Source organism: Hippopotamus amphibius, chromosome 5 (assembly GCF_030028045.1).
Source record: "Hippopotamus amphibius kiboko isolate mHipAmp2 chromosome 5, mHipAmp2.hap2, whole genome shotgun sequence".
Lineage (NCBI taxonomy): Eukaryota > Metazoa > Chordata > Mammalia > Artiodactyla > Hippopotamidae > Hippopotamus > Hippopotamus amphibius.
Window position 1 is genome coordinate 36,140,596 of NC_080190.1, and position 12,407 is coordinate 36,153,002.

The 12,407-nt window shown below is 34.9% G+C and overlaps 1 protein-coding gene across 3 annotated transcripts in view; it reads right to left on the bottom strand.

The window, feature by feature from the left end:
- Positions 1 to 12,407, bottom strand: part of KIF11 (kinesin family member 11) — a 40,181-nt gene that overhangs the window by 9,383 nt on the left and 18,391 nt on the right. For all 3 annotated transcript variants that reach the window (XM_057737337.1, XM_057737339.1, XM_057737340.1), the window contains exons 13-17: positions 11,665 to 11,872; positions 10,628 to 10,800; positions 8,817 to 8,942; positions 8,137 to 8,295; positions 6,427 to 6,533 (exon numbers count right to left, since the gene is read on the bottom strand). In XM_057737337.1, coding sequence (XP_057593320.1) covers positions 6,427 to 6,533; positions 8,137 to 8,295; positions 8,817 to 8,942; positions 10,628 to 10,800; positions 11,665 to 11,872 — 773 coding nt within the window. The remainder of the gene's footprint in view (positions 1 to 6,426; positions 6,534 to 8,136; positions 8,296 to 8,816; positions 8,943 to 10,627; positions 10,801 to 11,664; positions 11,873 to 12,407) is intronic.

Genomic DNA, 12,407 nt, shown 5'->3' on the forward strand with positions numbered 1-12,407 from the left:
AATAACTAAAAGAAAATTATATTGGGGTGTGACAAACTACACACATACCCTGATATAAAACTAATATCAAAATAACATTTTAAATTCACTGATGACTTCCTTCTCTCAGTAAAGTCCCCTATAATAGCAATCAAAGTCACCTCACAGGGCTTCCCTGGTGGCACAGTGGTTAAGAATCCACCTGCCAATGCAGGGAACACAGGTTCGAGCCCTGCTCTGGGAAGATCCCACATGCCGCATAGCAACTAAGCCCGTGTGCCACAACTACCAAGCCTATGCTCTGGAGCCTGCGAGCCACAACTACTAAGCCCACGTGCTGCAACTGCTGAAGCCCATGCGTCTAAAGCCTGTGCTCCACAACATGAGAAGCCACCACAATAAGAAGCCTGCACACCGCAGTGAAGAGTAGCCCCTGCTCTCCACAACTACAGAAAAACCCGTGTGCAGCAAGCAAGACCCAATGCAGCCAATAAAATAAAAATAAAATAAAATAAAATAAAGTAAAATAAAATAAAATAAACCCCTCTGCTTGCTAGAGGGGAAATATATTATAAAACCAAACCAAACAAAACAAAAAAAACAAAGTCACCTCACAGGAGCAGAGTTAAAGTTTGGGGAATGAAGGTTACCCTCTATTACCACTAGATGGTACACCACATGAACAAATCAAATGAGGAAGCAAATTTGCTGAAAACCAAAGTTCAACTACAGATTAAGTGGAAATAATTGAAAAAGGAAAAGAAAATTAAATGGTAAGCTTGGAGGCTATCAACACAAATCTATCCCCTCAAGGAATCAAAACCCACTAGGAATAAAAAGTAGGGAAACACTTTCTAGATTCAGTATTTAGAAAGAAGAGTTCAGGGTGGAACATGATATAATGAATAGGACCAATAACAGGACTGAAAAACAGATGACAGGAGTTAGGTAGTAGGATAGGTGATGGCCAGAATTCTAGAGCAGCATCATTCAACAGAAATATAATATGAGCCACATATGTCATTTAAAAATTTCTAGAAGCCATATTGAAAAAGGAAATAGATAAATCAGAGTAACAATGTATTGGGTAAATAGAGCATATGTAGAAGTAAAATAAATGAAAATAATGCATAAGAGATAGGAAGGAGGAATTGGGAATATACACATGAAACAGCAAATTATTTGAAGGTGGATTAAACTTATTTTTAAATATACATTATTAATCCTAGAAAAAAGTTTTAAAAGGTAATTTTAAAAGTATAATGATAAGTCTATGGGAGGGATAAAATTAAAACATAAAAATGCTCAATTTAGGAAAGGAAAAAAAATGAAACAGCACAAAGGATGCAACAAACAGAAAACAACAAAATGGTAGATTTTTAATTCAACTATATTAATACTTTAAATGAGAATGGTCTAAACACACCAGATAAAAGCCATACATTAAATCTGATAGAAAACCAAGACCCAATTATATGTTTTCTACAAGAAATCCACTTTAAATATAAAGACTTATGCCAAAAGTAAAGGGATGGAGAAAGCTGTATTATGCAAATAACAATCAAGGGAAAACTGAAGTTTTTATGTTAACTTCAGACAAAGTAGACTTTAAAACAAGGATAATTATCAAGGATAAACAGGGACATTACATAATGATAAAAGGGTCAGTTCTCAGAGACGTATCAACCCTAATGTGTATGCATTTAACAAGAGCGTCACTTATATGAGGCAAAAAAATAACATAATTGAGAAGAGAAATAGACAAGTCTAAAATTATAGTTGGAGATTTCAACACTCCTCTATTAGTAATTGATAGAATAAGTAAGGAGAAACTCAGTAAGCATGAGTGACCTGAATAGCACTAGCAATTAACTTGACCTAATTGACATGTTTAGAACACTTCATCCATCAAAAGCAGAATACAGATTTTTCTCACATGGATAGCACAGGAATGAAGCATGCCAGAAAAAAACTGCTATGGCTCTGAAAATTAAATTGTTATTGGAGGGACTTCCTAGGTAGCACAGTGGTTAAGAATCTGCCTGCTAATGCAAGGGACACGGGTTCGATCCCTGCCCCAGGAAGATACCACATGCCACAGAGCAACTAAGCCCATGCGCCACAACTATTAAGCCTGCATTCTAAAGCCTGTGAGCCACAACTACTGAGCCTGTGTGCTGCAACTACTGAAACCCACGCACCTAGAGCCCATCCTCTGCAACAAGAGAAGCCAGCACAATGAGGGGTCCATGCACCACAAAGAGTAGCTCCCGCTCGTCGTTGCCCATGTGCAACAACGAAGACCCAACACAGCCAACAAATAAATAAATTAGTTAATCAATTTAAAAAAATTGCTATTGGAACCACAGCCCAAAATGTGGGCCAGGCACTGCCTACTTAAAAAAGAAAACTTAAATAAGATTCTGAACCTCCTAACATAATAACCAAAATGTTCAAGATACAATTGAAAACCACTCTGGAAAATCACAACTTGAATGAGTAAAGATAACAGGTACAACACTGAGATAACTCAAATGTTGGAACAATTTGGCAAGGATTTTAAGCAGCCATCATAAAAATGTTTCAATGAGCAATTAAAACACATCTAGAGGGAATTCCCTGTGGTCCAGTGGTTAAGACTCCACGCACTCACTGCCAAGGGCCTGGGTTCAATCCCTAGTTGGGGAACTAAGATCCCACACGCCATAAGGTGCAGCCAAAAAAAACCACATCTAGAAAAAAAAATTCTTTTTCCTTAACAAAGAAGTAGAAGAGATTAAAAAAAAGAAGCAAATAAAAATTATAAAACTGAAAAAAGCAGTAACTGAAATAAAACACCTCACTGGATGGGTTCAAGAGTAGGTTAGAGATGACAAAGGAAGGGTCAAGTGAACATAAAGTCATAAAGACAGATTACAGGATTTAATCAATCAATGAAGAGAAAACAGACTATATATCTATAGCCTCAGAAGCCTATGGGACCATAATAAAAGATCTAACATTTGTGTCATCAAAGTTCTAGAAGCAGAGGAGAAAAAATATAGGGCTGAAAAAATGTTCAAAGAAATAATGAAGGGAGTTCCCTTGTGGTTCAGCGGTTAGGTTAACTGGTATGAACCGGGTTCAATCCCTAGCCAAGGAACTAAGATCCCGCAAGCTATGTGGTGCAGCTAAAAAGCAAACAAACAGACAAACAAATCTTGGTTAAAAAAGAAAAGAAAAGAAAAGAAAAGAAAGAATGATAAAAATTTCCAAGTTTGGTGAAAGGCATAAGTCTACAGATTCAAGAAGCTGAGCAAAACCAAATTGGATTAACTCAAAGAAATACATAAGAAGACAGAATATAATCAAATTTCTAAAAATTAAGGACAAAGAAAAAAATCTTAAAAGCAGCTACAGAGAAATTGCCTATAGGTGAACAGTCATTTTAATGACAGTGGCTTTCTCATCTAGTGGAGACCAAAAGGAAATGAAACAACACATTCCACTTGCTGAAAGAAAAGACCTGTCAACCCTGAATTCTATAGCCAGTGAAAATATTTTTCAGAAATGAAAGGAAAATCAAGATATTCTCAGACAAAGGAAAATAGCATTTGTCCAGACCTACCCTTAAATACTAAAGGAAGTTCTCCAAACAGAAGGAAGTTTGGAATTTCAGGAAGGAACAATTTAATGAGCAAAAATAGGGGTAAATATCAGAATATCCTTATCCTTGTGAATGTAGAATATACATAGGCAAAAAACTGAATCTTGACAAACCCCATACCTTACACAAAAAATTAAAAATAGGTCATGGATTTAAATCTTACATAAAATTATAAAGCTTCTAAAAGAAAACATAAGCCTGATTGGAATGTATGATAAGGATGTGAGATTGGCAAGCAATGGGGCTATAAAGCAACATTAAACACTAGTGCAGGAATCAGAAAATTTTTTCTTAAAAATCCAGATAGCAGGACTTAACTGGTGGCTCAGTGGTTAAGAATCCGCCTGCCAATGCAGGGGATATGGGTTAAATCTCTGGTCTGGGAAGATCCCACATGCAGCAGAGCAACTAAGCCCATGCGCCATAACTACTGAGCCTGAGCTCTAGAGCCCGCATGCCACAACTACTGAAGCCCCCGCGCCTAGAGCCCATGCTGCACAACAAGAGAAGCCACCACACTGAGAAGCCCTTGCTCCGCAATGAAGAGTAGCCCCCACTCGCCACAACTAGAGAAAACCCACATGCAGCAACAAAGACCCAGCGCACCCCCCCACCCCCACCCCCCCGCCAAAAACCAGATAGGAAATATTTTAGACTTACAGGTATATAGTCTTTGATATAATCTTTGTTGTGCAAAGGCAGTCAAAGATAGCCAAAGGCAACATGTAAACAAATAAGCAGTTGAGTAAACAAATATGGCTGTGTCCAATAAAATTATTTGCAGTAGCAGGCATCCAGCCCAGCAGCCATAGTCTGCCAAACCCTGCTCTAATTAGTAAGTATATATTTCATCATGGATATGGGTTAGAAATCGTGAAAGTAATGTGTATTCCAAAATTGAGCAAGTAAGTAGATATATTGTGGATGAGAGGCAGGTTTCTCACTGTCTGCAAAGGGAGCACAAATATGGAATAGAAAGATATTTATGTGCATGTATATATATACATACATATATTTCTAGCTATGTCCACCTGGGGAGCTTTAGAAGAAATGATACCCCAGAAGCAATGAGAACATCTGGTGCCCAGATCTTGGTTTCTATTAATATGATTTCAGAGCTGGGGCTGAGAAAGTACAAGATACTTGGTACATATTGCTGTATCAGAAAGTAAGAAAATGTTCAAAAAGGACAGATCATATCAAAAGGACACAGGAGACAACTTGAAGAGGTTCTCACTAGTCAAAACTGGGATAATTTGAGCATCAAAATAACTAATAGTAGAATATAACCCCAGAGGACAAAAGAATCCATGAGTACATGCTAATATAAATAAATGAATAAGAATAAATGGCAAGACAGGGCTTCCTAGATGGCGCAGTGGTTGAGAATCCGCCTGCCAATGCAGGGGACACAGGTTCAATCCCTGCCCTGGGAAGATTCCACATGCCATGGAGCAACTAAGCCCGTGCGCCACAACTATTGAGCCTGTGCTTTAGAGCCCGTGAGCCACAACTATTGAGCCCATGTGCTGCAACTACTGAAGCCCACGTGCCTAGAGCCCATGCTCTACAACAAGAGAAGCCACAGCAATGAGGAGCCCGTGCACCACAACAAAGAGTAGCCCCCACTCACCCGCCACTAAAAAGAAAGCCTGCACACAGCAAAGAAGACCCAACACAACCAATAAAATAAATAAATTTATAAAAAAAAAGAAGAATAAATGGCAGGACAAAGGGAAAACTTCCTCTCAGTAGAATGCCAACTAACAAATGTAGAAGGAATGATGAGACTAGAAAAAAGATCATTTGAGAAACACTATCATAATTGACACACATATCAATAGATTCTAAGAGGAACAAGATACTCATATAGTTTCAAAGTATCTCCCCTTAAATACTTTATTAATTGCAAAGGAAATCCAGAGGACAACACTATAACCAAATTATCAAAGTTAAACCTCTTGATATCTGAGATGTGCTAAGAACACACCACTTTTGTGGTTTTTCTTGACAACTGCAACTAATTTGAAAGCCAACTCCAACTGGGGGACATTGTATCAAATAAATATTCCATGTGCTTGGAAAAAGAAAAAGCCATGAAAGACAAAGGAACTGCTCCAGATTAAAGCACACTCAAGAGACATGACAATTAAATGCAATGTGTGATCCTGAATTAAAACCTGGACCAAGAAGAAAATCTTTTTCTTTTCTTGTAAAGAATGTTAGTGATAGAATTGGCAAAATTTGAATTAGGTCTGTATATTAGATAATAATAGTTCTCAATATTAATTTTCTAATTTAAAATAATTGTTATAACAGATAACTAATAAGGACCTACTGTATAGCACAGGGAACTCTACTCAATATTCTGTAATAATCTATATGGGAAAAGAATCTAAAAAAGAATGATGATGCATATGTATAACTGATTCACTTTGTTGTATACCTGAAGCTAACACAACATTGTAAATCAACTATACCCCAATCAAAATTAAAGAATAAAAATGTTTTTACTCTGCAACAAGAGAAGCCGTCACAATAAGCCCGTGCACCACACGAAGAGCAGCAACTAGAGAAAGCCCATGTGCAGCAAGGAAGACCCAACACAGCCAATAAAATAAATAAATAAATAAATTTATTTAAAAAAAAAAAAAAAATGTTTTTAAATAAAATAATTATTATATAAGACAGTATCTTATGTTTTTAGGATACACACCGAAGTATTTGGGGGAAAGTGGAGATTATAAAGACTATAACTTATTCAGAAAAGATACATTAAAACGAATTTAAAAACAGCTTACTGTTCTGTATTTTCCTGAACACCACTAAGCGGTTTCTGGATGTTTTCACACTTTTCCTCCAAAGCACAGAATCTCTCCTCCCAAAGATTGATTAACTGGCAAAGTTCCTGTAAGAAAGGTGTGGGGAGGGAAAAGACTGAAATTATAACAGTTAAACTTTTTTTCTATAGTGATATAAAGCATTTCCCCATAGGTGAGAATTATACAAATTTCTGAGAAGAGATCTCTAAATCCATCTGTCTCACACAGAGGAAAGTAGTAGAAGTGATATTAACTGATAACACTACTAGAAGGAAAAGTAATGCTGAAAATCTAATGGGTCAAGCAGTCCAAAAATATTATCAATTAATAGAGCTGAAACATTTTATAGAACTTAGTTGGATCATATTAATAAAATGTAAATAGAGGGAATTCCCTGACAGTCCAGTGGTTAGGACTCCAAGCTTTCACTGCCAAGGGTGCAGGTTCAATCCCTGGTCAGGGAACTAAAATCCCATAAGCCTCAAGGAGCAGTCAAAAAAAAAAAAAAAGAAGGTAAATAGAACAACTTTTCTTATACTTGGCATCTTTAAACAAATCTGGGAATAACACATCAGCTGACAACACACATCTAACACTTTGGTTATGAATAAAGAGTGTCAGTGTTTTTACTAATCTCAAAGCAGAGGGAAATGCAGGTATTCCCAGAGTTATCTACATGTAAACAGGTGTTCAGAATTTATATAACTGGTTTGTCTAGAACTTGAGCTAACCTCAAGTTCTAGAATATCTAAGAAATAGCTCAGTTAGTAAACTTGCTTCCTTTAAGTCAGGGAAGTCAAACCACTCATGCTAAAATACTTTTGAAGTCATAAGTGTTTTGTTTGTTTTTAAACAGTTGCTTACCAATTTTAAACACTGCAAAACAGCTATTTAATAAAAAGCTGATCTATGTTAGAATATATACCTGGAAAGATCCAGACAGGTTTAAGGTTAACACCCCATGAAGCGGTATGAGAAACTGCTGCAATTTCAAATTGCAAGAATATGTTCTAGAAACATATAGAAGAGCCCCTCAAAAATGGATGCCTTTTTCAGGCAGTATAATCACCACCACGGCTATAAGAGGTTCTAACTATTGTTAGATGCACTCAAGGCCTTAGTTCCAGCATTAAAAAACTGGGCAATAGAATCCGTACTTATACTGATGGGAGGAATAAACACATTGTGAGTTGCTCAATAAATGTTAACTATTATTCGTACTAATTTCCAATATTAACCGTTTGTCTGAAAAGTTACATGCGTCTCAATTATGGAAACAATCTTATTTTAAAGTTGCTTTAATTCTTTTTTTTTTTCATTCCATTCAAGAGGAATTATCAAGTTATAATGTAGATACATATTCATTTTAAATGCTATGACTATTTTCTTCTAACTGTACTCCCAGTGGTATATTTCTGCAGTTAATCTTTCTTCTTAATGTGAGGAAAGGACTGTCTTGTCTTATTGTGCTTTAGCATAGAGCTCTACGTGTAGCAAATTATCAAATATTAACTGACCAAGAGAAGTACTCTCAATTATTTCACATTAATTACTGTTATAAGCAAAAGTGGCTAAAGTATTTTCAGGTTTCTAATTTAGTTATATAGCATTCATTCTGTAACAGGCATTATCAAGTTAAAGATCATAAAACTTTCTTTTTACACTCCTCAAATCACCTAAATAAGATACCTGTGAATGGATTTTCTTTACTGTCTTCAGGTCTTCAGTTAAGTTTTCACATAGCTTCTGTGATTCAGCCAAGGAAGAAATTGTATTTTCTTGTAATTCATGTAGATTGTTACACAGTGTACTGAGAAAGCCATCCATTTCCTTCTTCTGATCTTCTACCTTTGAAGGAAAAAAAATTAATTTCTTTCTTTTCATAAATTAAAAATGTTTTATTTACTTTTTATTTTTTTTGAATACATACAAAATAGAAAAGGCAGAAAACAGCATGCAGAGAAAAGTCCCTTTCCCTTCAGCCCCTAGAACCCCAGTCCTTCTCCCACCTCTGAGATGATTGCTACCATTTTTAAACACGTTCAGAGATATTTTATTATCCATATCTAGGCATTTATGCATACATATACATTATACATTCATATGTATATTTTCCTCATCCACCATATGACAGACCACTACATATGCGCTACTATGGGAGGTTAAGTATTTATTTTGAAGGTCATTCCCTCTCATTTTTCTTAGCCATGACTCTGCTGACCACATTAGTGGCAGAGAGCACCCTATTTCCTCCCTCCTCCAAATTCCTTCTCACAACCCATGGGTTTTGCATGTAGACATCTCTCTAAACGTGGCCACAGATAGAATTTCTTTCTTAAATAACAATTTGAGATAAGAATATTTGTTACCTTATTAGCCACTGTCAATGAAGTCTTGAAAATATGCTTTAGTTGACTATTGATTTCCAGTATAGATACCACAGTAGGGGATAAAACTGTTTCCAGTGAACTGAGGAGGTCAGTCTTAAGCACATTCTGGTTTTAAAAATAAACAAACAACCCTTTAAAAAGAATATTTTCAGCTTCATAAATCTGGCTGGTTAAATGATAATATCTTAAATACTCTGTTAACTAAACATGCATATTAAAATACTAAATGTCCATTCTCTCTTCTTTATAACCTACTAAGCCTATTACTAGAGTTTATATTCATCATAAATCACTTAATCCTGTATCTGCTAATTAAGAAAATAGTCGCTTCATGTACAATAAATTCTTAACAGTCTAATGCAACAGAAGTCAGAAGAATTCAGAAGAGGGGAAAATGACACTCATTTGATTAAGATTTCAGCATTATAAACAAAGAAGAAGAGAAAAAAACCACCTACACCTATATTCTAATGAAATAAATTTCAAACAAGTTTATTAGGTTACTAACTCAAAAAGGCTAAAACCAAATAACACCCAAAAGTAGGCTTTGGGCTGGAGGCATTTAAATTTGAAGACTGGGTGACATATCCTATTGCATCAGAAGAATTTGTCAAGGTTCTTGTTCTTGTCAAGTTATATAGAAAAGTTGACAAAGTACTGAAGATTGGGAATGTTTATACAAAGAAGAAAAAAATTCTGAACTAAGCTCCTTTTACTAGGGCAAGGATGAGGAACTACAACAGAAATAATTGATAAATACTTAAAAGGATACGGGTTTTCTTTCGAAAGAAGAGGTATCATACTAATTTCAACTCATTCTGTGGAAGCAGCAATCATCTCTTTGGGCTCAAGCTTGCTTATAGCTTGGTAGGAAGACTTCAATAAATACAGACTACCATTTAGTGAATGAATCAATTTCCAAAAAGTTAGTACTAACTGAGTATCTTTTAACTTTGTCAAATGTGGGTGACTGAAGACATCTACCAAATAACACCATACAAGCATTGAATTTAGGCAGTGTCAGCTAACATTTGTTGTATTTACTTGGAAAATGTTCAAGAAGTATTGGTAAACTCAAAAAAGGAGGCACAGAGCCTGTACAAAGTAAAAAACCAAAGTAAGTGATATGGCCAAGAACTTCCTAGACAGATGATACAATTACAAAACAAAGGGTATATACAAATCAAGTATGGAGAAGGTAATCAACATTGTGTAATTAGGTGACTGGCTTCTACAGAATTATGAAAAAGAACCTCAAAGTTAAAGGCTAGAAGGGCTTGATCACACATATATGACCCACAAATTGTTATATATGTTCCCCAAATTCCAGAAGTTATTTTTCTTCCACATTTTTCTCTATTTCTATAGTTTTAAAATTAACTACCTAATATCCCCTTCTGGTTGAGTCAGTGTAAGATTAGCTTGACTCTTCCAGGACCCCTGAGGAAAAGATGACTGACCAATTTCTGAGCCAACTAACAAGTCATGGGTCCCTTGAATTCATGTGGAGCTAAACCTACTCTTTCTAGTTATTAAAAGGCTCACTAACTCCTCTTCATGTTACAGGATGTAAGCGAAAAGTTTCAAAGGTTATATATATGTGTTTGGAAATTAATCTTTCTGGGAGAAAAAAGCAGTGAAGAGATTTGCCTTTAAAAATATAAACCTATGCTCTTAAAGTGATATGTTTACTGCTGTGTCTAGTAAAGCTTAAGATGAAAGAATAGCAGTTAACATTGTTTTTGAAGACTTATCAAATGTAGCCCTTCAAAAATAAGAGATTTACTAACAATTAATTTCTGAAGTACAGTTTTACTTTCTGCTGCTAATGATTGTTCTTTTAATATCATATTAGAAATCTGAGAAATAAGTGTAGACACATTTTCTGGAATAGATGTGAGAGATCCAAGTGCTGTTGTAGTAATTGTGTCTAATGCAGAGACACTGGAAGACAGCAGGTTACCTATACCAAAAAGAAAAAAGAAAAAAAGATGTAAACTTGGACATAAGTATATTTAAAATATATGTAAATACAAATACAACCTTCAAAGAGGTTGCAAAATTGTATCCTTGTTGTGGAAATTTGTAGTAACAAATAACCTTAAAATAACTGGCCCACTCTAAGTATGAAATGACTTTAAATATAAACTAAATATGTTCTATAGTATTCAGTAACCACTTGGCACAACTGTAGGTATATCAGACCCAAAACTGTAACTCAGTGTAAATCAAGAGTTAGAATATTCTAAAAATTACTCTCCAACTAAAAGTAATACACAGTATTACTGTAGATAGAAGAGATTAAAGAAGAAAAGAGAGACTAGAAATCAATAAACAAAACTTTTAGTGGTTAGCTGAGAGTGACTAGACTCTAGGTGATTTTTAAAATTTTTTCACATTTCTGCACCTTCCAAATTTTCTATAGTGAAGGCAATACTTTAATAATAAACAAATGGATACTTACTTTCCTAAATGAAGATAACAACAATGGTTATGGTTAAAAATAACACCCACATATTCTAACGATATAGTAAACATTCAAGAGACACATTCTCAAAAGAAAAAAAGAAGTTGGAGAATGTTTATGCACAGAAAATTTCAATACGGAAACACAAGATGTGTAACAAGATATGCAATATGAGTTTTATAGAAAATAGTAAACTAACATTTGTTTTAACTCAAAGGCATTAATTGCTAGTCTGAACAGACTGCATTGGAGGGGACTAGTGACACTGTCACCTGAGTTTTTATGATATTTAATTATCAGTTTTGAAATTAATCCCATACTAAACACATAAAGATCAGAATTAGAAATGCTTGTACTTACCAAACAAGGTTTTGTGAACTTCTAGCATGGCCTTTTGTTTTGTGCTGCCATCCTTAATTAATTCCTCCATACTATTAAACAGACTATTCAGGTTTTGGCCAAAAATATCATGAGCTTCTGCATTGTGCTGATCAACTGCCTTCTTACGATCCAGTTTAGAATGGAGACCAGATACATCTTTTGTAGTTTCTTCAACTGTGTTAAGCAACTGTATATGATTTTTAAAATAAGTGTTGATAAGATAGATATGACAAAAGCAGTCTAATGAAAATATCTGTGCTTCATAAGGATGTCTCCTCATAAGAACTTGTAAATTTTATATATTGTATCAGAAAAAAATTTTAAACTCATGCTAATTTATCTAGGAATGTTTATTTCCCCTCCCATAACCATCTAGACAAGGAAAACTAACTTTGCCAATCTATTTTAGTAACTATGCTCCCTCGCAAGTTTTCTTCCCCATTATGTGTTACTAATTCCTGAAAATTAAAAAAAAACTGAATACTTTCAACATCTTCCATCATTAGAAGACACTAAATTCTTGATGACTGATTAGTCTCAACTATGACCACAGGTAAAGCATTACAACAACAGTATTCTAAACAGCCACAAACTATATTAAAGTCATGTTCTATTTTCAAAACTTTAAGAATAGTTTTTTCTTAAATTAGCATCTCCAGTGAAGAAAATTTAGACAAAATAGTAAAATAATGTTTCCTAAATAAACAGAAATAGCATTTGGG